The sequence below is a fragment of the Bubalus bubalis genome, chromosome 9 (genome assembly GCF_019923935.1).
Source record: "Bubalus bubalis isolate 160015118507 breed Murrah chromosome 9, NDDB_SH_1, whole genome shotgun sequence".
NCBI lineage: Eukaryota > Metazoa > Chordata > Mammalia > Artiodactyla > Bovidae > Bubalus > Bubalus bubalis.
In genome coordinates, this window is record NC_059165.1 from 97968419 (window position 1) to 97989906 (window position 21488).

Below are 21488 nucleotides of genomic sequence, written 5' to 3' on the forward strand. Positions count from 1 at the left end.
CTCCCTGAGTCATGCAGCAAATTTCCACTGGCTATCTGTTTTGCATATTGTAATGTGTATGTTTCCACGCTACTCTTTCCAGTCATCCCACCCTCTCCTTCCCACCCTATGTCCACCAGTCTGTTGTCTATGTCTGCATCTCCATTGCTGCCCTGCAAGTAGGTTCATCAGTACCATCTCTCTCGATTCCACATATACATGCATGCATTTTTGAAGTGCTGGTTTTGCAAGAACCTTTTTTAGGGTCTATTGTATCACATTTTGTAGGAATGGTCTCATCAAGGATCAAGGGATTCAGGGGCTAAACAACTCTAAACCCTTCTAATCTCTCCCTACCATAGCTGTTGCTGCTAAGTCGCTTCAGTCGTGCCCGACTCTGTGCGACCCCATAGACAGCAGCCCACCAGGCCTCCCCCATCCCTGGGATTCTCCAGGCAAGAACACTGGAGTGGGTTGCCATTTCCTTCTCCAAGTTCCTATTAAATGAATATCTACTACTACTACTAAGTCACTTCAGTCATGTCCAACTCTGTGTGACCCCATAGACGGCAGTCCACCAGGCTCCCCTGTCCCTGGGATACCATATGTCAAATTGATTTCTTTTAATTGTAAAATACACATCACATGAAACTTACATCTGAACCATTTTTAAGTGTATAGTTCAGTCGTTGTTGTTTAGTTGATAAGTCATGTCCGACTCTTTTGCGACCCCATGGACTGCAGCCTACCAGGTTCCTTTGCCCATGGGATTTCCTAGGCAAGAATACTGGAGTAGGTTGCCATTTTCTTCTCCAGGGGATCTTCCCAAACCAGGGGTTGAACCTGCATCTCCTGCATTGGCAGGTGGATTCTTAACTCCTCAGCCACCAGGGAAGCCCATATAGCTCAGTGGTGTTACATACATTCATATTGCTGTGCAAACAGGCTCCAGAACTCACAAAACTGAAATTATCCCCATTAAACATTAAACAACAGCTCTTCATTTCCATCTACCCCGAAATGTTGACAACCACCATTCTATTTTGTCTCTATGAACTTGACGACTCTGGGTACCTCATAGAAGTGTACATTATACAGTATTTTTGTGTGTGTGACTGGCTTAATTCAATTAACATAATGTTCTCAAGGTCCATCTGTGCTTCAGCCTTTGCCATAATTTCCTTCTTTTTTAAGGCCAAATAACATCCCACTGTATGGATGAACCATACTTTAAAATCCGTTCGCAGGACTTGGGTTTTCACACAGAGCAGGCAGTGTGCTGGGTATGGGGGCGTTCCACATGACAACAGTGAACTAGACTGTCCTATTCCCTGACCTCATGGAGGTCACCATCTGGAGGGAATAGGGACAAATAACATATGCTCACATAGAAGATAACCAGGGTTGTGATTTGACAAGCATGGGATATTGTGGGAACCTGAATGGAAGCTGACCCAGACTGGGAGACTTCTTGGAGGAGGATGAAGTATGTAAGTGGCGACCTGAAGGATGATCAGGAAATTACATAAGTAAAAAATAAAGGGGAGAAACTTATAGGCAGAAGGGACTGCATGTGCAAAGATCCTAGGGTGACAGAGTATGACTAGGTGAAGAAACTAAGAATGGTTCAATAAGGCTGGAACACAGGAAGTGAGGTATATGTGGTGACCACAGGTAAAGAAGTGCCAAGTGGACTACATCTCCCAAAGGTCAACCTCTCCTTCCACAGGTCTGTGAAGAATGGTGCCAAGACAGGTGTGAACATCCTCTGCACCTACCGGCAGTCCCCCAGCAGCCCCGGTCTGCTGGCCAAGCAGGTGTTCCATGAGCTGAGCAGACAGACCCACGGCATCACCCGGCTGGGTCCCTATTCTCTGGACAAGGACAGTCTCTACCTCAATGGTGAGTGGTTCTCAGCCCACTTCACTGGGTCCACACCCTAACTCCAGAAGAGTCTCTATTAGCTAGTCAGTTCTCCAGGGGAAACCTTGAGACAGACTCTGGTGTGAATCTTGACTCCACACTGAACTCACACAGCCACCCTGCAAACCTGGTCCTTGATCAAACTCATTTTAGAGACAAAGAAACTGAGGTTCTGAAAGATTATGTAATTTCCAAGTGGGTGTGGCTTGAGAGTGGCAGAGTCAGGGTACAAGACTATTTTCAGGATCCAAAATTGTGCTCCATTCTATGCATTTAACTCATAGAAGAATCCTTCTAGGGACTTCCCTGGTGGTCCAGTGGTTAAGGCTCCATGCTTCCAATGCAGGGGTCATGGGTTCCTTCCCTGGTCAGGGAACTAAGATCCTACATGCTGAGGGGCATGGCCACAAAAAAAAATCTTTCTAGGGGAGACTTAGAGAAAGAATAGCTCATATCTGTCTCCTTTCCCCACTTCTCTCTTTTTTAATACACCATGCTTAAATAAGGTCAATTCCAGGAATACAAAGATGGTCCAACATATACAAGTCAATCAATGTAATATAACATACCAACAAAGGAAGGATAAAAATCACATGATCAATTCATGATCATAAATGCAAAGAAGGCACTCAACAAAATTCAATGCCCATTCACAACTGAAGCCCCCCCATCAAAGGGTACAGAGGGAACACATCCCAATACAACAAACCCATCTATGACTAACCTATAGCCAACATCACACTCAATGGTGAAAATATGAAAGCCCTTCCCCCAATACCAGAAACAATGCAAGGATGCCCACTCTCACCACCTGTACCCAACATAGCTTTGGAATTCCTGGCCATAGCAATCAGACAAGAAAAAGAAACAAAAGACACACAAACCAGCAAGGAAGAAGCAAAACAATCACTACTCACAAATGACATAGCATCTAATTCTAAATTCTACATCAGTTTGGGGTAATTTTTTTTAAGTCATTGACCTCCTTTATTTCTTCCTTTTATTTAGTGATTTAAAACACCATCATTTTATTTAAACATGCAACTGGAATGATTAAAAATTTTGCTTATTTATATATATATACATATGTCCACTTTTTAAAAAATTATTTTCCCATATAGACCATTCCAGAGTATTGAGTAGAGTTTCCTGTGTCCCACTCCTCACTTTTGACCAAGATGGGCCTCTCTCTTGGATGGGGCCTCTAGCCAGGAAGGAAGGCAGGAACTCTGAACATCTAGGAGGTCCAAGCTTCAGACACACTGGGAATGAGCCTCAAATCCAGAAAGAAACAGCATTTGAAAGGGTGACCCTTAAGGGGTCCCTGATGGTCAGTGCACAGCTGTGATGAAGTTGACTGAAATTATACTCTGGTTCCCCTGTCTGTCCCTGGCCTGGGAATAGAGTTTGACAACTCACACTTTCTTTTCACCATTGCCCCATCAGGTAGGCAGGGAGACATCCTGGTCCTTTATGATGCTCATTTTATTCTTTTCTTTTTGGCCATACTGTGCAATATGTGGAATCTTGGTTCCCCAACCAGGAATCAAACCAGCACCCCCTGCATTGGAAGCATGGAGTCTTAATCATTGGACCACCAGGGAAGTCCCACAATTAATTTCTAATCCAAAGGTCAGGAAAGCCTTAATCGTGGAGATGACATTTCAGTCTGATCCTAGAAGATGCATAGATACTCAGCTGGTACAGAAGGAATGGCATCCAGTAAGGAACCCCACGTGGACAAAGGCAGGGATACCTGGGCTTGTTCCTCCACCTCCCCTTAACGTGTGGCTTTTTTGCTTCCAGGTTATAATGAACGTGGTCCAGATGAGCCTCCTACAAGTAGGTATCTTTTCATCCACTGTCCATTTCAGCCTCCAGTGGTCTTGAGCCTAACTTTTCTTCTCACTGACAAAGGGCGCTTGCCTCAAACTCAGGTTGCATCTCCTGAGTGCGGACAAAGTGTCAGTGGGAGAAAGGATGATGAGTCCTTGGTCTCTTTTTGGGACCCACAGCCATGGTATTGGCTTTCTGAATTTTCCACACCCTTCTGGGTTGGAGGAAGAAATTGAACGAGCATTCCCTACAGTAATAAAGGTTGAAGTCATATAATGACCTTGTAGTCTCTGCCTCCTAATAACAAAATCTTTTATAGGAGAGGCAGAAGGGGTCATAGTGTCAAGGTGCAAGCTCTAGTTGCTACTCAGTGGTTTGGCCATATCGGTCCATTCACGCTTGTAGTGATCACTTTACCTATCTTTTCACCAATCCTTTCTTCCATCCTCCCAGTTATACCTGCTCTCAGACCTCTTCCTCCCTTCCCCCTTCCCTCCCTTTCTTCCTTCCATCCATCCATCCATCTATCCATTCATCCATCCAAACATCCTTCTGCCTATACCCCTGTTTTTCCTTCTTTCCTTCTGCACTTCCATCTATCTCTCAACTTTTCTTCCTTGCGTTTATCCTTCCTTCCTTCTCTTTGATCCTCCTTTTGTCCATTCTTCTTCTGATCCATCCAGGTATCCCATCCATCTGTCCATATTTCTGCCCTTCCATCTGTCTGTCCTCTTTGTTCAGTCTCTCTCTTGTTTACCCACTCTCTGGGGTTCATTTCATTCACAGGTTTGTTCATCCCTCTACTTACCCAATGATTCCTTTGCTCTCACTCATTAATGGTAAACCTATGAATGGTTGTGCTTGGACAACCACTTATACAGCCCAGGTGAGCCTGGGGGGCTTCTCCAAGTCTGGGGGTGGGCTCTGTTCCTCCCTAATACCTCCCCTTTCCACAGCTCCCGCACCAGCTACCATGTTCCTTCCTACTTCACCATCACCTGTGCAACCAGAATCCACCACAGGTATCGGAGGCCCCTTTTCCTTCCCAAGAGAAGCTCTCCAGCCCCACATATCCACCGGCCAATTGTAACATAGGAGCTGGGAGGCCAGGGTGTGCAGTTCTGGCTTTAGGGCAATCATGCTTTTATCTCAAAGATTATACCAACAATTCAGTCTGATGCTGGCCCTCATGGAGCCCCCACTCTTGTGACTAACAGACTATTATAATGTATGTCTTGGGGAAAGGCCCCTGGCACCATTTAGAAGGGAAAGGCTTTCTGGAGAAACTTTCATATGACCCAAGTCTTTAAGTAAAAGTAAGAGCCATCCAGGCAAATAGGGAATGAGAAGTTTTCCTGGCTGGTGGGATTCCATGAGCAAAAATGTCAGTGGTCAAAAACAGCATAGCGTATGGGGAGAACTGAGAGGAATTTGGTTTGCATAAAGTTTAAAGCTTAAGCTGGAGTAGATGGATCCTTTAGTTGCTCAGTCATGTCTGACTCTTTGTGACCCCATGGACTGTAGCCCACCAGGCTCCTCTGTCCATGGAATTCTCCAGGCAAGAATACTGGAGTGGGTAGCTATCCCTTCTCCAGGGGTTATTCCAGACTCAAGGACTGAACCTGGGTTTCCTGCATTTCAGGCAGATTCTTTACTGTCTGAGCCACCAGGGAAGCCCTGGTATAGATGAAGTAAATGGACACATTAAGCTAAAAGGTTGGCAAGAACCAGATTAAGAAGGACTTTGAGTGCCAGGTCAAAAAAGTTGAACTTAGTGCTGAAGGCCATAGGGAGCCACAAGTGGTCCTAGAACAGTGGTGACAATAGTCAGGTTTTTATTTAAGAAAATTTCTTCTAGTGTTCAGTGTAGACAACATCCTTTAGTAAGGGTATCCAGTGAGGCTGCTGGGGTGTCAGTTCAGGTCAGAGAAGATAAGACCTGAGCTGCGACAGGGATGGAGAGAGGGGATGTTTGCAGGAACTGTTCTGCAAGTACAACTGGTATTAACTGGAGATGAGGGAGGAGGAGCTGAACAGATAACACTGGTTTTGACTCAGTGGGTGGTAGTGCTACTGGAAGACAACCAATTACAATGAATATGGAACTCTGATGTGGTTCCAGGTCAGCTCTCAGTGATAACCATCTATCCCCCTCTCTTATTGCAGCTATGGGATACAACCTGAAGACCCTCACACTTAATTTCACCATCACCAACCTTCCATACTCATCAGACATGAGCAATGGCTCCACCATGTTCAACTCCACCAAGATGATCCTGCATCGCCTGGTGAGATGCTGGTCCCAGCAACCACTGGTGGGATCACTCCCATGTATCCTCTGCCCCAGTGCCTGTCCTTTCTGCTCATCATCTTTCTCCTATCTCCCCAGCTTGGATCCTTGTTCCAGAAGAGCAGCCTGGGCCCCTTCTACTCAAGTTGCAGACTGATCTCCCTCAAGTAATTCCTTTTCCTGAGTATTTGCCAGTAAAGACCACTTTTGGTGTCCACCCCTCTCTCAGTCTTCCCACTGACCTCTCATTTGCTTCTCCCTCTTCTGGGCCCCACACCCAGAGATTTCAAGACTTCTCTCTTGAGTTCCCACCTCCCTCTCCCTAGACCTGAGAAGGATAGTGCGGCCACCAGCGTGTATGTCATCTGCACCTACCACCCTGACCCCATGGGCCACAGGCTGGACATAGAGCAGCTTTACTGGGAGCTGAGCCAACTGACCCATGGTGTCACCCAGCTGGGCTTCTTCTACACTTTGGTCAAGGACAGCCTCTTCATCAATGGTGAGTGTTTATGCTGAACTTGGATTAACAGCGATCACTACTTGTCCCTGTTCTATTTTATTTCCTCTTGAACAAGTCAGCCCAAGTTCTATCTGGGGAGCACCTTCCAAACCTCCATGGGATTGGTCTTCCTTGTCAATTCAGGAAAATAGCATGAAATTCTTTAACCAAATGAATGTCAATGAATTTTCATTCAAAACCAAAATGTCTAACCCATGGGATCTCTTGGGACTGAAGTTCAATGCAAGGTTCTTCCATGGCAGTGGTTCGTACCTGGGGGTGATTTCTGCCCCAATGAGAGATACTCAGCAGTGTCTGGAGACATTTTTGATTACCACAGTAGGGGAGGGTGCTCCTGGCATCTAGTGGATAAAGGCCAAGAATGTAACCAATATGCTTCAATGCACAGAAGACCCTCACCACCAAGAATTATATAGCCTCAAATTTCAGTGGTTCTGAGGATGAGAAACCCTGCTGGACATGGTCCCATTGTTCCTAGCTGAGCACCAGACCAACACTTATCACATGCATGTGTGCTCAGTTGCTTCAGTCATGTCTGACTCCTTGTGACCCCATAGACTGCAGCCCGCCAGGCTCTTCTGTCCATGGGATTCTCCTGGCAAGAATACTGGAGTGGGTTGCCATGCCCTCCTCCAGGGGATCTTCCCATTTCAGGGATTGAACCCAGGGCTCTTATGCATTGGCAGGCGGGTTCTTTGACTAGCACCACCTGGGAAGCCCAACACTTATCACACTTCGCAGCAATTATTTAATGGTTCAAACTCTACAGAATTAGTGTTTGTTTAACATGGCACTGGATCCTGTTCTTAATATGTTGGTACCTTGTAATACCCAATGAATGAGTGAACAAATGCAAGTTGAGTATCTCAGTCCTAATATTTGGGGATCCATTGCAATTCACATTCATTCATTCAACAAACTCATATGCGTGACCATTCTGTACCAAGCCATATTCTGGGCATGGAGATAGAATACACAAGTTCTAATCCTGAAAAAGTTATAATCAAGGGAATTAAAGATTACTTAGGGACACAAGTAAGGTAAGTCAGAAAGACAAAGGCAAATACCATATGATATAACTTATATGTGAAATCTAAAATAGGACACAAATGAAACTATGTATGAAACAGAAACCGACTCGCAGAGAACAGACTTATGGTTGCTAAGGGGAGGGGAATGGGGGAGAGATCCAGTGGGAGTTTGGTTCGCAGATGCAAACTATCATATATAGAATGGGTAAACGACAAGGTCCTAGTTTATACCACAGGGAACTATATTCAATATCCTGGGACAAACCATAATGGAAAAGAATGTGAAAGATATATATATATAACTGAATTACTGTGCTGTACAGTAGAAACTGGGCTTCCCTGGTGGCTCAGCAGTAAAGAATCTGCCTGCAATGAGGGAGACCTGGGTTTAATGCCTGGGTCAGGAAGATCCTCTGGAGGAGGGCATGGCAACCCAGTATTCTTGCCTGGAGAATCCCATGGCCAGAGGAGCCTGGTGGGCTACAGTTCACAGGGTCGCAAAAAGTCAGACACAACTGAGGCGACTGAGCACGCACGCATGCACAGTAGAAGTTAACACTATTTTAAATCAACTACACTTCAATAAAATAAACTTAAAATACTACTTGGGGACACAGAAAAGGCAGAGACACTATTATTAACAGGGTGCCATGGGAGTGCAGAGGCAGGGCAAGTCAAGGAGTGCTTCCTGGAGGAGGATATTATGTGCCTGAAACTATACTAGGCACTGGACATGACAAGAACAAGACAGATGAGTGCCTGCTCTTATTGAGCTCCATCTCAATGGGCTCCTGAAGTAGGAATAGGAGTTTTCCTGGAAAAGAGGAGGGTGGAAGAGCATTCCAGGAAGCAGGAACTGCATAAGCTCAAGCAGAAAAGCTTCCTCCTCTATCGGGTGACTTTCCATTCAAGAACCCCTACAGTCTCCAACACATGGACCTGATTTTGATTATGATGGTAGGTAGGGTGTCCCCTGGGCCAACATGTCTCTATGCTAAAACCTGAGTCTTTGTCTGTCTTTTCTCCCTCTCTGTGGCTCCAGGCTATGCACCCCAGAGTTTATCTATCCAGAGGGAATACCAGCTAAATTTCCACATCATCAACTGGAATCTCAGCAACCCAGACCCCACATCATCAGAGTACATCGCCCTGCTGTGGGACATCAGTGACAAGGTGGGGGTCTTTCTCGCCCCTCCCATCTCTCCTTACCCTGAGTGCCCCTCTCATTCCTCAGTCTGACATGCATCTATTTTTCTAAGCTTTTCCCCTTCCATTTTTATTATTATTATATTTTATTTTTCATTGTGCTAGGTCTTCATTGCTGCACTCGGGCTTTCTCTAGTTGCGGCAGGCGGGGGTTACTCCTTGTCATGGTGCACGGGCTTTTCATTGCGGTGGCTTCTCTTGTTGTGGAGCACAGGCTCTTGGTGTACAGGCTTCGGTAGTTGTGGCTCCTGGGCTCCAGAGCACGGGTTCAGTAGTTGTGGTGTAGTCTTAGCTGCTCTGCAGCATGTGGAATCTTCCCTAACTGGGGATCAAATCCATATCCCTTGCATTGGCAGGTGAATTCTTATCCACTGTACCACCAGAGAAGTCCTGCCCTGCATCTATTAAGTGATTGTTTCAACTCTTCCCTTTACCTACATGTTCTAGGTTATTTCAGATTCCAGAGTTGGTACCCTAGCTGCCTCCCCGCTTTTCAGATGGGAAAATTGAGGCTCAGAAAAGGGAACATTGTGTGTAAGGGCACACAATGGAGTTAAGGGCAGAACCAGGATCAGAACTCAGGTCTCCCTTGCTTCAAGACCTGTGTTTGTTCCTCTCTAGCTCCAGTGGCCCCCTCCAGCCCCAAGAGACCTCCATCTCATCCAGCCTCCCTCCCCTTTATTCTAGGTCACCAAACTCTACAGAAGCAGCCAGCTACAAGACGTATTCCTCTCCTGCCTGGTCACCAACTTGACGTAAGTTGAGGAGGCTGGAAGCATTGGCTGAGATGGCAGCTCAAGGCTCTGAGCACTGGCTGGCACATCCTTGGACTGGAAGTCATTGACATGGTGCCCATTCTTCTCCACATCCCTGACAGCTTACCATCTCCTTCCATCTCCTTCCATAGGTCTTTGGGGTACAGGAAAAGGCTTACCCTCATGGACCCACCATCTCCCTGCACCCACCTCCTTCAACTTTCAGCTAATAGTAATCTAATAATATTTACCATAGCCAGGCTTCCTGTTGAGTACTTTCATGCATGATCATCTCATTTCATTTTCTTAACATTCTCGCATGAGAGATGCAATATGTGCATCCCCCATGTTCTCATGGGAAAACTGAGGCACAGAAGTTGGGTTTGAACCCACATCTCTGAAGGATGAGAAGAGGCCTAGGACATCTATACTAGAGAGAGGGAGGATCATGGGACATGCTGCTGACTTTGAAAGTTAGTAATTTCAGTTCCTTTGTCTTTAACATGGGGATAATGATAAAAATAGGCTTCCCTGGGGGCTCAGTGGTAAAGAATCCACCTGCCAATGCAGGAGACTTGGGTTCAATCTCTGGGTCAGGAAGAGCCCCTGGAGAAGGACATGGCAACCCACTCCAGTATTCTTGCTTGGAATATCCCACAGAGGAGCCTACTGGGCTGCAGTTCATGGGGTCACAAAGAGTTGGACAGGACTAAACAACAGATTGTAATTATAGCTTCTACCAGAGTGACAGGGAAGGACTGTGGAAGTCACTTCTTAGAGGTCCACAATAGACATTCATTATTGTTACTGTTATTGCTTCTCTTCCTAACTCCTAGAAGCGTTTCCCTCTTTGGTCAGGGTCTCTTCCCTTGCCTGGAGCAAGAAGGCAGTCAGATACTGCGGTGCTTACCCTTAGGTCTTTTAGTCTACAAAGCAGGAACTCAGGACACACTGCTGGTGTTGGGTGCTGGCTGAGATCCCATGGTCTCTGTTCCCAGGTTGGATCCCATATCGGTCACCATCAAGGCCCAGTTCTCCTCCATAGTGGACTCCAGCATGGTGAAGCAAGTATTTCTAGACAAGACCCTGAACGCCTCATCCCACTGGCTGAGTGCCACCTACCAGCTGACAGATGTGCACGTGACAGGTGGGACATAGAGTGGGGGATATGTCGTGGCTGGAAAAGGTGTTTTTAAAAATTCTTTTGTTGTTGTTCAGTCGCTAAATCATGTCCAACTGATTGTTTATGACCCCAGTCTTCCCTATCCTTCACCATCTCCCAGAGTTTGCTCAAACTCATGTCCATTGAGTCAGTGATGCCATCCAACCATCTCATCCTCTGTTGCCCCCTTCTCCTCTTGCCCTCAATCTTTCCCACCATCAGGATCTCTTCCAATGAGTCGGCTCTTCGCATCAGGTGGCCAAAGTATTGGAGCTTCAGCTTCAGCATCAGTTCTTCCAATGAATATTCAGGGTTGATTTCCTGTAGGGTTGACTGGTTTGATTTCCTTGCTGTCCAGAGGACTCTCAAGAGTCTTCTCCAGCACCACAGTTCGAAAGCATCAATTCTTTGGTGCTCAGCATTCTTTATGGTCCAGTTCTTCCATCTGTACATGACTACTGTATATTCTTAGTCTTTTTAAAATTTTTATTTATTTTTGGCTGTACTGGGTCTTCATTGCTGAGTGGGTTTTCTCTAGTTGCAGTGAGCGGGCCTACTCTCTAGTGGAAATGTGCAGGCTTTTCATTGTGGAGGCTTCTCTTGTTATGAAGCACATGCTCTAGGCACCTGGACTTCAGTAGTTGTAGCTGTCAGGCTCCAGAGCATGGGCTCAGTAGTTGTGATGTGTGCGTGGGCTTAGTTGCCCCATGGCATGTGGGATCTTCCCAGACCAAGGGGTCCCTGCATTGGCAGGCTGAATCTTACCCACTGGACCATAAGGGAAGTCCAAAAGATGGTTTTATAAAGAAGGATAGGGCTTCTGGGTATGAGCGACATGGATAGAGGCTACAGAGGAAAAAGGAGAGGCTTTCTGGAAGCCCATGCTGATGATTCATGGCAATGTCATCCAACAGGAGACAGGAAGAGAAAATCCAGCAATTGCAACCAACAGAATGATTATTTTACATGTCAGTTTTTCTAACCCAAAATGGGAAAGATCCTGGGTTTCCTTGTTAGGCTGCAGTTATGAGTCATACATTGGTTGATTCATTCATTTATTCATTAAATGTATATGCCATGAAAATAAATAGGCACTGATGATACCTTGTGATTGCTGCTATGACAGAGGAATTTTGAAAGTCTGTGGGATCCAAGGAAGGATTACACCGCTCTCTCTCGGAGAGTTTTCTAGAGGAAGTGATGAAGAAACAGATCTGAAGGAGAATAGGACTTAGCTGAAGGGAAGAGATAGGGAGTTGAGCCACATGTGTCTGTAACCTAGAAGATAGAGCATGTCATTGAAGGAGGCTATAAGGAGTTTGGTGTGGCTGGAGCATACACCTTGACATAAGATGGGTGGCAACTGTGGCTAAAGATGTGGGCAGAGACTTTCCTGGGCACTGGAATGGTTTGGGGAGGAACATGGCACACTCAGAGTTCTACTTTAGAAAGCTCGTCCTCTGGTAATTGTCCTCTACCAGGACAATGACTGGGGAGGGGGAGAAAGACATATTAGGGACCTAGATCAGCAAAGATGATGGATGCCCACTGGAATGGTCAGCACCTGCCAACTACTCCAGAGAAATCTCCTCTTCCCCCCAACCTTGTGAACTCTCACAATGCTTAGTGGACAGCTGGACAGGCAGACAGATGAATGGATTCAAGGTGGACAGATGGTCTTCAGTAGCCAATTTTTAAAAAAATTTCCCTGAAGTGCAGTTGATTTACAATGCTGTGTTACCCTCTTCAATACAGTAAAACGATTCAGTTATATATGGGCTTTCCAGGTGGCTCAGTGATAAAGAATCTGCCTGCCAATGCAGGAGACATGGGTTTGATCCCCAGGTTAGGAAGACCCTGGAGAAGAAAATGAAAACCCACTCCAGTATCCTGCCTGGGATATCCCATGGACAGAGGAGCCTGGAAAGGCTGCAGTCCATGGTGTCGCAAACGAATCAGACATGACATAGTGATTAAGCAACAAGAACATGCACACATATGTATTTTCCTTTTTCATATTCTTTTCCATTAGAGTCTGTCACAGACAATTGAATATATTAATAGTTCCCTGTTATACAGTAGGACCTGCGGTTTATTCATTTTATATATAATACCTTGCCTCTGCTAATCCCAAACTCCCATTCCCTCCCTCCTCTATCTCCTTCCCCCCTTGGCAGTTACTAGTCTGTTTTCTATGTCTGTGAGTCTGGTTTTGTTTAATAGATATGTTGAGTTATATCATATTTTAGATTCCACATATAAGTAATATCATATGGCATTTGTCTTTCTTTTTTTGACTTACTTCACTTAGTATGATCATCTCTATGCCATCCATGTTGCTGCAAATAGTATTATTTCATTCTTTTTTATTGTAGCCTACTCTTTTTGGCAGCGGGGGCAGAGCTGCCCTGGGTCGTCTTCACTGCACACTCAGGCTTTCTCTAGTTGCAGCATACTGGCTTCTCTTTTGCATCAGGTGGGCTCAGTTGCCCACGGTATGTGAGATCTTAGTTCCCAGACCAGGGGTCAAATCCCCGTCCCCTGCATTGCAAGGCAGATCTTTAACCACTGGGGGACCAGAGAAGTTCCTGTAACTCACTTTTAAAAACCCAGCTCAGTCCACAGGAATAAGTAGACTGACTCTAATGACTTCTTTGTTGAAAACTTCCCCTGATGGGAACTTTCACTTTCCTTTTATTCTAGAAGCAGAGCCATCAATTCACCTACCCACAGACCAACCAACGATCACTCCCAGTTTCCGGAAAGTCCAGCTACATTTCACTGTCACCAACCTATTCTATTCTCAAGACATGAAGCAGCCAGACACTCCCAAATACCAGAGAAACAAGAGAAATATTGAGGATGCGGTAAGAATGGGCTTCTGTGCCCACTCTGTTCCTCTGCAGAGACTGACCTATGGACACTGAGGACTCAGAGGGTGACCTTTTATTTTAGCGTGCACATTTACCTTTTTTTTTTTCAGTTTAGCGTCTAGACGTTTCTAAATTTTATTTATTCTTTATTATTTTATTTTGGTGGTGCTGGGTCTTCGTTGTAGCACACAGACGTCTGTAGTTGTGGTACATGGGCTCCAGAGTGCATGGGCTCAGCGCTTGCAGCCTGTGGGCTTTGTTGCCCTGCAGCATATGGGATCTTAGTTCCCCATCCAGGGATCAAACTGTATCCCCTGCATTGGAAGGCAGTTCTTAACCACTGGACCACCAGGGGAAGTCCCCTGGACATTTTTTTTAATTGAAGTATAGTTGATTTACAATATTGGGTTAGTTCCAGATATACAGCATAGCAATTCATATATATATATATTTATTTATATATCCTTCTTCAGATTATCTTCAATTGTAGGTTATTATAAAATATTATGTGTAGTTCTCTGTGCTGTGCAGTAGATCCTTGTTGGTTATCCAGAAGGTGACTTCTTTTTTTAATAGTTCATAAAGATAGGTTCTTATTCGCATTTGACAAATGAAGAGACAGCCATAGAAGAGTTCAGTTACTAGCCCAAGTAATATCCTGGAACAGAACATGCTTTGGTGTACATACCTGGGCTGGTTTTTCTTTTATTTTTTGTTTTCTTGGTTGCACTGTGCCTCATGCAGGATCTCTGTTCCCTGACCAGGGATTGAACCCATGCCCTCTGCAGTGGGAGCGGAGATTCTTTACCATTTGACCAACAGAAAAATAAATAAATGGGGCAGTGTACTCATTGACTAATTGGCATTCTCCAGTGCCAGAGTCATGGATTCTGACCTAGGAAATTTTGCCCTATCTTTCAGCTCAACCAGCTCTTCCGAAACAGCAGCATCAAGACTCATTTTTCTGACTGTGAAGTCTCAGCATTCAGGTGAGTTCCAGCTCAGGACCCGATCACTTTGGAGACTCGCACTGTCCTTTAGAAGTGTCCTCACTGCTGCAGTCTTTCAGTTCCTAGCTGTTATGGAAGAGAGCCCTAGGAATATAGAGCTGATACCTAAACACTGGGGCTTCCCTGGTGGCTCAGTGGTCAAGAATCTGCCTAGCAATGCAGGAGCTGTAGGAGACACCCGTTCGATCTCTGGAGGAGGAAATGACAACCCACTCCAGTATTCTTGCCTGGGAAATCCCATGGGCAGAGGAGCCTGGCGGGCTACAGTCCAAGGTGTTGCAGAGTTGGACACGACTGAGTGACTAATGCTTTCAGTTTTCTGCCGTATAACAATGCAAATCAGTCATAATTATACCTATATTCACCTCCCTCTTAAGAGCACTATTCTAAAGAAAGAGATCAGTCACAAAAGACCTCACAGTGTGTGATTCTATTTACATACACTTCATATAAATGGAATGCCTATTGTCCGGAAGAGTAAATCCCCAGAGGGAGAAAGGAAATTGTTTGCTAGGGGATGGGGGTGAGGGAAGAATGAGGAAGATCCATGCTAATGAGTCAACTGGTTCTAACCTTCCGGTTTTCACAGTTCCTGAGTCCCTTGTGAGAGTGGAATGAGAACTGTGCAAGCTATAATGCCATAACATTGACTCCATTTATCAAGATACAAACATTTTTTTCTTACCTGAATGCTGCTTGGCTTGTTGCCAGCCTTTGGTAAATTTCTAGACTTCTGAAAAAGTTGATTTTGGCCATGTTTACCAGTGTTCTCATTGTTTTTACAGATTTTCGGAAATCCTTACTCCAGCATTTCAAAATGTTCTTGTTGTGCTTATTTATTTATAAATTAATCCAATTAAATAAAATGAGACATTTAGTTTCTCACTTAACATTAGTCATGTTTCTTTTTGAGGCAAATTTGATTTCTTTCTTTCTGGTTTGCTTTCATAATGTGCAGATTCACCCTTTTTTTTTTTTTTAATATTTATTATTTGACTGTCCATGGAATTCTCTGGGCAAGAATACTGGAGTGGGTTGCCATTCCCTTCTTCAGGGGATCTTCCTGACCCAGGGGCTGAACCTGGGTCTCCCACATTGCAGGCAGATTCTTTACCGTCTGAGCCACTGCCGTGTCTTAATTGCAGCATGCGGAATCTGTTTTAGTTGTGGCATGCAGACTCTGAGTTGTGGCATATGGGATCTGATTCCCTGACCCGGGATTGAACTCAGGCCCCCTGCATTGGGAGCACAGAGTCTTAGCCACTGGACCACCAGGGAAGTCCCACAGTAGCCATATTTTAAGTGCTCGGTAACAAGGGGCAGATAATGACTGCACTGGATACTGCAGACACAAATGTTTATTTACATCATTGCAGAAAGTTGTCTTAGACAAGGCCAGCAGAGAACCTAGAATCAGGATAGAACTCCATATACTATGTCCTTCCAGGTCTGTCCCTCCAAGCAACCACACTGGGGTAAACGCTCAGTGTAACTTCGCATTTTTGGCTCGGAGTCCATACCAAGTTGTCATCTATGAGGAATTCCTGCGTCTGACCAAGAATGGTACTCAGCTGCAGAATTTCACCCTGGACAGGAACAGTCTCCTTGTGGATGGTAAGACTCCCTGATCACTGGGGCAGGAGTGAGGGCTTCCAACTTCCTCACATGGGGGCTTTCCTGGGAGTCTGGAGACCTGAGGATGAGTCAGCATTGAACTTTCCCAGGCTGGCAGAGGTGGCACAGTCTTCCAGACTTTACCCATCACTGAGGGAGAAGAAATGATACCCAGTGGGACGCAGGAGACACTTGCCATCTCTCCTAGACAGCATAACGCAGTAGAAGTTTCTTAATGATGGAAATGTCCTATATCTGTGCTGCCCAGAGCATATATCACATACGACTCCTGAGTATATTTGAAGTATGATTATTGTGACTGAGGACTTCCCTGATAGCTCAGTTGGTAAAGAATCTGCAAGGCCCTGGTTTGATTCCCGGGTCGGGAAGATCTGCTGGAGAAGGGGTAGGGTAGACTACCTACTCCAGTATTCTTGAACTTCCCTGGTGGCTCAGCTGGTAAAGAATCCACCCACAATTCAGGAGACCTGGGTTCAATCCCTGGGTTGGGAAGATCCCTTGGAGAAGGAAAAGGCTACCCACTCCCGTATTCTGCCCTGGAGAATTCCATGGACTGTATAGGCCATGGAGTCACAGAGTCAGACACAACTGAGCGACTTTCACTTTCACTTATTGTGCCTGGCTTTTATGGTTACTGAATTTTAATAGTACAGAGTACCAGATTTTTTTAAACTTTACTTCATTAAAATTAATTTTAAATTAAAATGGCACTTGTCGCTGCTTCTATCACATAGCACATTTTAAGAATTTGCCTGGGGTGGAGAGATGGGAAGGAAGGTCCAAGAGGGAGGGGGCCATATACATATATTTATGGTTGATTCATTTCATTGTGAAGCAGAAACTGATACAACATTGTAAAGCAATTTTACTCCAGTTAAAAAGAATACTTCAATTAAAATCAGAAATAAATAAAATTAAAAATAAAAAAGATTTTGGCTAGGGAGAGGTTGTACAGCAAGGGGGGCCTACAACCCTCCCCCAGTCTGTGCCAATCCTTTCTCATATAGTTTATGTTACAGTTGAAAATAATAAGAATAGGCAGTTGAAAACAATGAATTATTTGATGTGAACCAATCCACACTTAGGAGTGGTAATCAGAAGGCTTCCTGGAAGAAATTACAGTCTAGGTGAATCCTGGAAAATAAGTATGAAAAAAAACTCAGTAAAGGGAAAAGGGAGTGAATGTGTTCATAGGCAGAGGGCTTTTGAGCAGGAATTTATAAATTTAGAGAGAGCCCATGATCTTGTCAACTCCTATGACCCATTCTCCCCTCCACTAGCATAAGATAGTTCAGTCCATCACCAGTCATCCATCCATTCCCAGAGGTATGATTTGAAATATCACACTCTTGTAGTGTGATTGTGGCTTTGTTATTATGTAGTAAAGTATCCTCATTTTCCAGTGATGCAAACTAAAATGGGGTGAAACATTATGTCTACATGACTTTAATATTTCAATGAAATTATGGGATGAAACAAGTGTGGCAAGTGTTAATAAGTTATACATACGTGCGTGCTTATTAAGTCATGTCAGTCATGTCCGACTCTGTGACTCTGTGGATTATAGCCCACCAGGCTCCTCTGTCAGTGGGATTCTCCAGCCAAGAATACTGGAGTGGGTTGTCATACCCCTCTCCATCTCCTGCATTGGCAGGCAGGTTCTTTACACTAGCGTCACTGGGAAGCCAAATAGTTATACGCTAGGTATGATATTGTTTGGTAGCTTAGTGGTAAAGAATCTGTCTGCCAATGGAAGAGACTTAGGTTCAATCCCTGGGTGGGGAAGATCCCCTGGAGAAGGAAATGGCAACCCACTCCAGTATTCTTGCCTAGAAAATCCCACAGACTGTAGTCCACCAGGCTTCTCTGTCCATAGGAGCCTGGCGGGCTACAGTCCATGGTGTCACAAAGAGTCAGACACGACTTAGTGACTAAACAACAAATAATGTTGTTTTAACTGGGTGAAATAAATATTGTTACTTCTAGATGATGGATGTTTATGACGTGGTTTCTATTTGTCTGTATATTTGAAAGGTTTTATTTAAAAAAGCAAAACACACTCACATGTATTCTCCATTTCATTCACTTTCAGGGTATTCTCCCAACAGAAATGATGTTGTGACTGAGAATTCTGGTAAGCCTCAAAGATGCTCTAGCCCAGGGTGGAGAGGGAATATTCTGGTTCTCTGCCTCATTGCAAAGAGTCACATACCCAGGGTATTGGATGATGATGAAAGTTGGTCAACCCAAGACTGGGATTTCTGAGGCACAGTCAGGGTCGGTAGGCAGCAGGAGGAAGCAGGGGCCCTGGAGGAATGATAGATGGTGTCTCACACCAGGACTTGTCTCCCCAGACCTCCCCTTCTGGGCCATCATCCTCATCTGCCTGGCAGGACTCCTGGTGCTCATCATGGGCCTGATCAGCTTTTTCCTGGTAAGCAAGGAGGTGTTGTTCTCTTACTATCAGGTTGTAAGAGCTTTTTATATATTATAAGGATATGTCCTCTGCAGGGATGTGTTTTGCAGATATTTTCTCTTAGTCTGTGAGGGGTTTACCTTTTCCTTTTCTTAACAACATTTGTCATTGGGGAAATGCAAATGAAAGTTATAATGAGATACCATTGTGCATGAGAAGGGTTAAAATCAAAATGACATTAACAAGTTGTCGGTGAAGATATGAAGCAACTGGAACTCTCCTATAGTGCTGGTGGAAAATAGCTTGGCTGCATCTTTAAAAGTTACATTGGGTGCTCTGTGGTGACCTAAATGGGAAAGTGAAAGTGTTAGTTGCTTCAGTCGTGTCCCACTCTTTGTGACCCCATGGACTGTAGCCCCGCCAAGCTCCTCTGTCCATGGAATTCTCCAGGCAAGAATACTGGAGTGGGTTGCCATTCCCTTCTCCACTAAATGGGAAAGAAATCTAAAAAGAGTGGATATATGTATACATGTAGTTGATTCACTTTGCTCATGCCTGAAAGTAACATAGCACTGTAGAGCAATTACAATAAAAATAAGTAAATGTCACATTGGGGTTAGTAGTCACACAGTATTACATATAGAATGGATAAACAACAAAATCCTACTGTTTAACACAAGGAACTATATCCAGGATCCTGGGATAAACCATAATATAAAAAAGAATATTTTTAAAGTACATATATATGTGTATAACTAAGTCACTTTGCTACAGCAGAAACAAACACAACATTGTAAATCAACTATACTTCAATTAAAAATAAATTTTCAAAGTTGCATATATCTGTGCAACCATTCCCTCCTAGGAATTTGTCTAAGAGAAATTAAAATGCATATCTATACAAAAACTTGTACACAAATGTTCATAATAATATTTGCACTGCTGCTGCTGCTAAGTCACTTCAGTCGTGTCCAACTCTGTGTGACCCCATAGACGGCAGCCCACCAGGCTGCCCCGTCCCTGGGATTCTCCAGGCAAGAACACTGGAGTGGGTTGCTATTTCCTTCTCCAGTGCATGAAAGTGAAAAGTGAAAGTGAAGTCGCTCAGTTGTGTCCGACTCTTAGCGGCCCCATGGACTGCAGCCTACCAGGCTCCTCCGTCCATGCGATTTTCCAGGCAAGAGTACTGGAGTGGGGTGCTAGCCAAAAACTAAAAAACAAACCAAAAAGTCCATCAGTAGGTGAATGGGTAAACAAAGTGTGGTATATTCACACAATTCAATACTATTTAGCAATAATACTGGATTATTAACATATACAATGATAAATCTCAAAATAATTTGAATTTGAATATGCTGAATGAAAGAAGTTAGATGAAAAAGAATACTTATTGTAGGATTCCATTTATAAACAAACTCTGAAGAATACTAATTAATCTCTGAGGATAGAAATCAGATCAGTGGTTGTCTGGGAATAAGAATGTGTTTGTAAACAGCAGGGGAGGAAGAATTACAAAAGAACATGAGGGAAAATGGGGGAATAATGAGCATTCCTTATTTTGATTACAGGGGATGGTTCAATAAGTTTATAATCCAAACTTATCAAATCATTCACTTTAAATGTATGCAGTTTACCTACAAATAGGATCTTTCTCAGGGCCTCCATTGTCTTATATATCCCAGTCTAGTAACATTATTTGTTCTCCAAAGGTTTCAAATAGGCATTTTTTCATTCTATCTAAGTTTTCTACCTATCTTTATAAGAAATTTAGTCCAAATTACTCAATGATGTATTACTAGAAGCTGGAGTCTATATAGTCTTTACAATAATAGACAATATTGGATAATACAATTTTTCATAATAATGTAAAAGCTTACATGATTTTGTTCAAAAGCTAAAATATTCAGCATTTTTATTTTCTTTAGTAAAGTGAGTTGATTAAAAAAGTAATGCTGCGGGACTTTTCCTGGTGGTCCAGTGGTTAAGAATCCGCCTGCCAATGCAGGGGACATGGGTCCAACCCCTGGTCAGGGAAGATCCCACATGCCGCAGAGCAACTAAGCCCATGTACCACAACTACTCAGTCTGCGCTCTAGAGCTCAAGAGCTTCAACGAGAAGCCACCGCAATGAGAAGCCCATGCACTGCAATTAGAGAGCAGCCCTAACTCCCACTCACCGCAACTAGAGAAATCCCATGCACAGTAACAAAGACCACAGTAACAAAGCACAGCCATAAATAAATAATTTTTCAAAGTACTGTCACATATTACTAAATGATCAGAGTATGAAAAAAGGTACAGGAAATTTTTAAAGACAGTATTAATATTACTAAAACTGATTGATAAAATAACTAATATATAGACAACCAGTATTTGTTAATAATTATGGTCCAATAGGGGCTTCCCTTGTAGCTCAGTCAGTAAAGAATCTGCCCGCAATGCAGGAGACTGAGGTTCGATCCCTGGGTCAGGAAGGTCCCCTGGAGAAGGAAATGGCAACCCACTCCAGTATTCTTGCCTGGAGAATACCACGGACTGAGCAGTCTGGCAGGCTACAGTCCATGGGGTCGCAAGAGTTGGACACAACTTAGCAGCTAGACCAACATGATCCAATAATTTAAAATATATATATATAACTTGGAATATATATTCCTTCTGTTATTTGATTCCAAGTTTACAAGCAGATGCTGAAAGCTAATGAACCCACCATGCACACTACTGATCACATTTCAAGTAAATAGCAAAAAAAAAAAAAAAAACCACTACATACTCTCATTCTTTGAAAGATGTCTAATTCTAATAAACTTTAAACATTTTTTAAAAATATGTGCAGTTTACTGTATATCAGT

At 44.0% G+C, this 21488-nt stretch overlaps 1 protein-coding gene across 6 annotated transcripts in view; it reads left to right on the plus strand.

The window, feature by feature from the left end:
* LOC102408909 (mucin-16) overlaps window positions 1–21488 on the plus strand; it is a 115546-nt gene that overhangs the window by 92592 nt on the left and 1466 nt on the right. For 5 of the 6 annotated variants that reach the window (XM_044948170.2, XM_025293602.3, XM_044948167.2 and 2 more), the window contains 14 exons: window positions 1709–1881; window positions 3709–3744; window positions 4695–4760; window positions 5905–6026; window positions 6128–6195; window positions 6355–6530; window positions 8625–8755; window positions 9476–9543; window positions 10542–10690; window positions 13409–13572; window positions 14500–14567; window positions 16036–16202; window positions 18316–18357; window positions 18578–18657. In XM_044948170.2, coding sequence (XP_044804105.2) covers window positions 1709–1881; window positions 3709–3744; window positions 4695–4760; window positions 5905–6026; window positions 6128–6195; window positions 6355–6530; window positions 8625–8755; window positions 9476–9543; window positions 10542–10690; window positions 13409–13572; window positions 14500–14567; window positions 16036–16202; window positions 18316–18357; window positions 18578–18657 — 1510 coding nt within the window. The remainder of the gene's footprint in view (window positions 1–1708; window positions 1882–3708; window positions 3745–4694; window positions 4761–5904; window positions 6027–6127; window positions 6196–6354; window positions 6531–8624; window positions 8756–9475; window positions 9544–10541; window positions 10691–13408; window positions 13573–14499; window positions 14568–16035; window positions 16203–18315; window positions 18358–18577; window positions 18658–21488) is intronic. The other variant, XM_044948169.2, reaches the window with a different exon arrangement.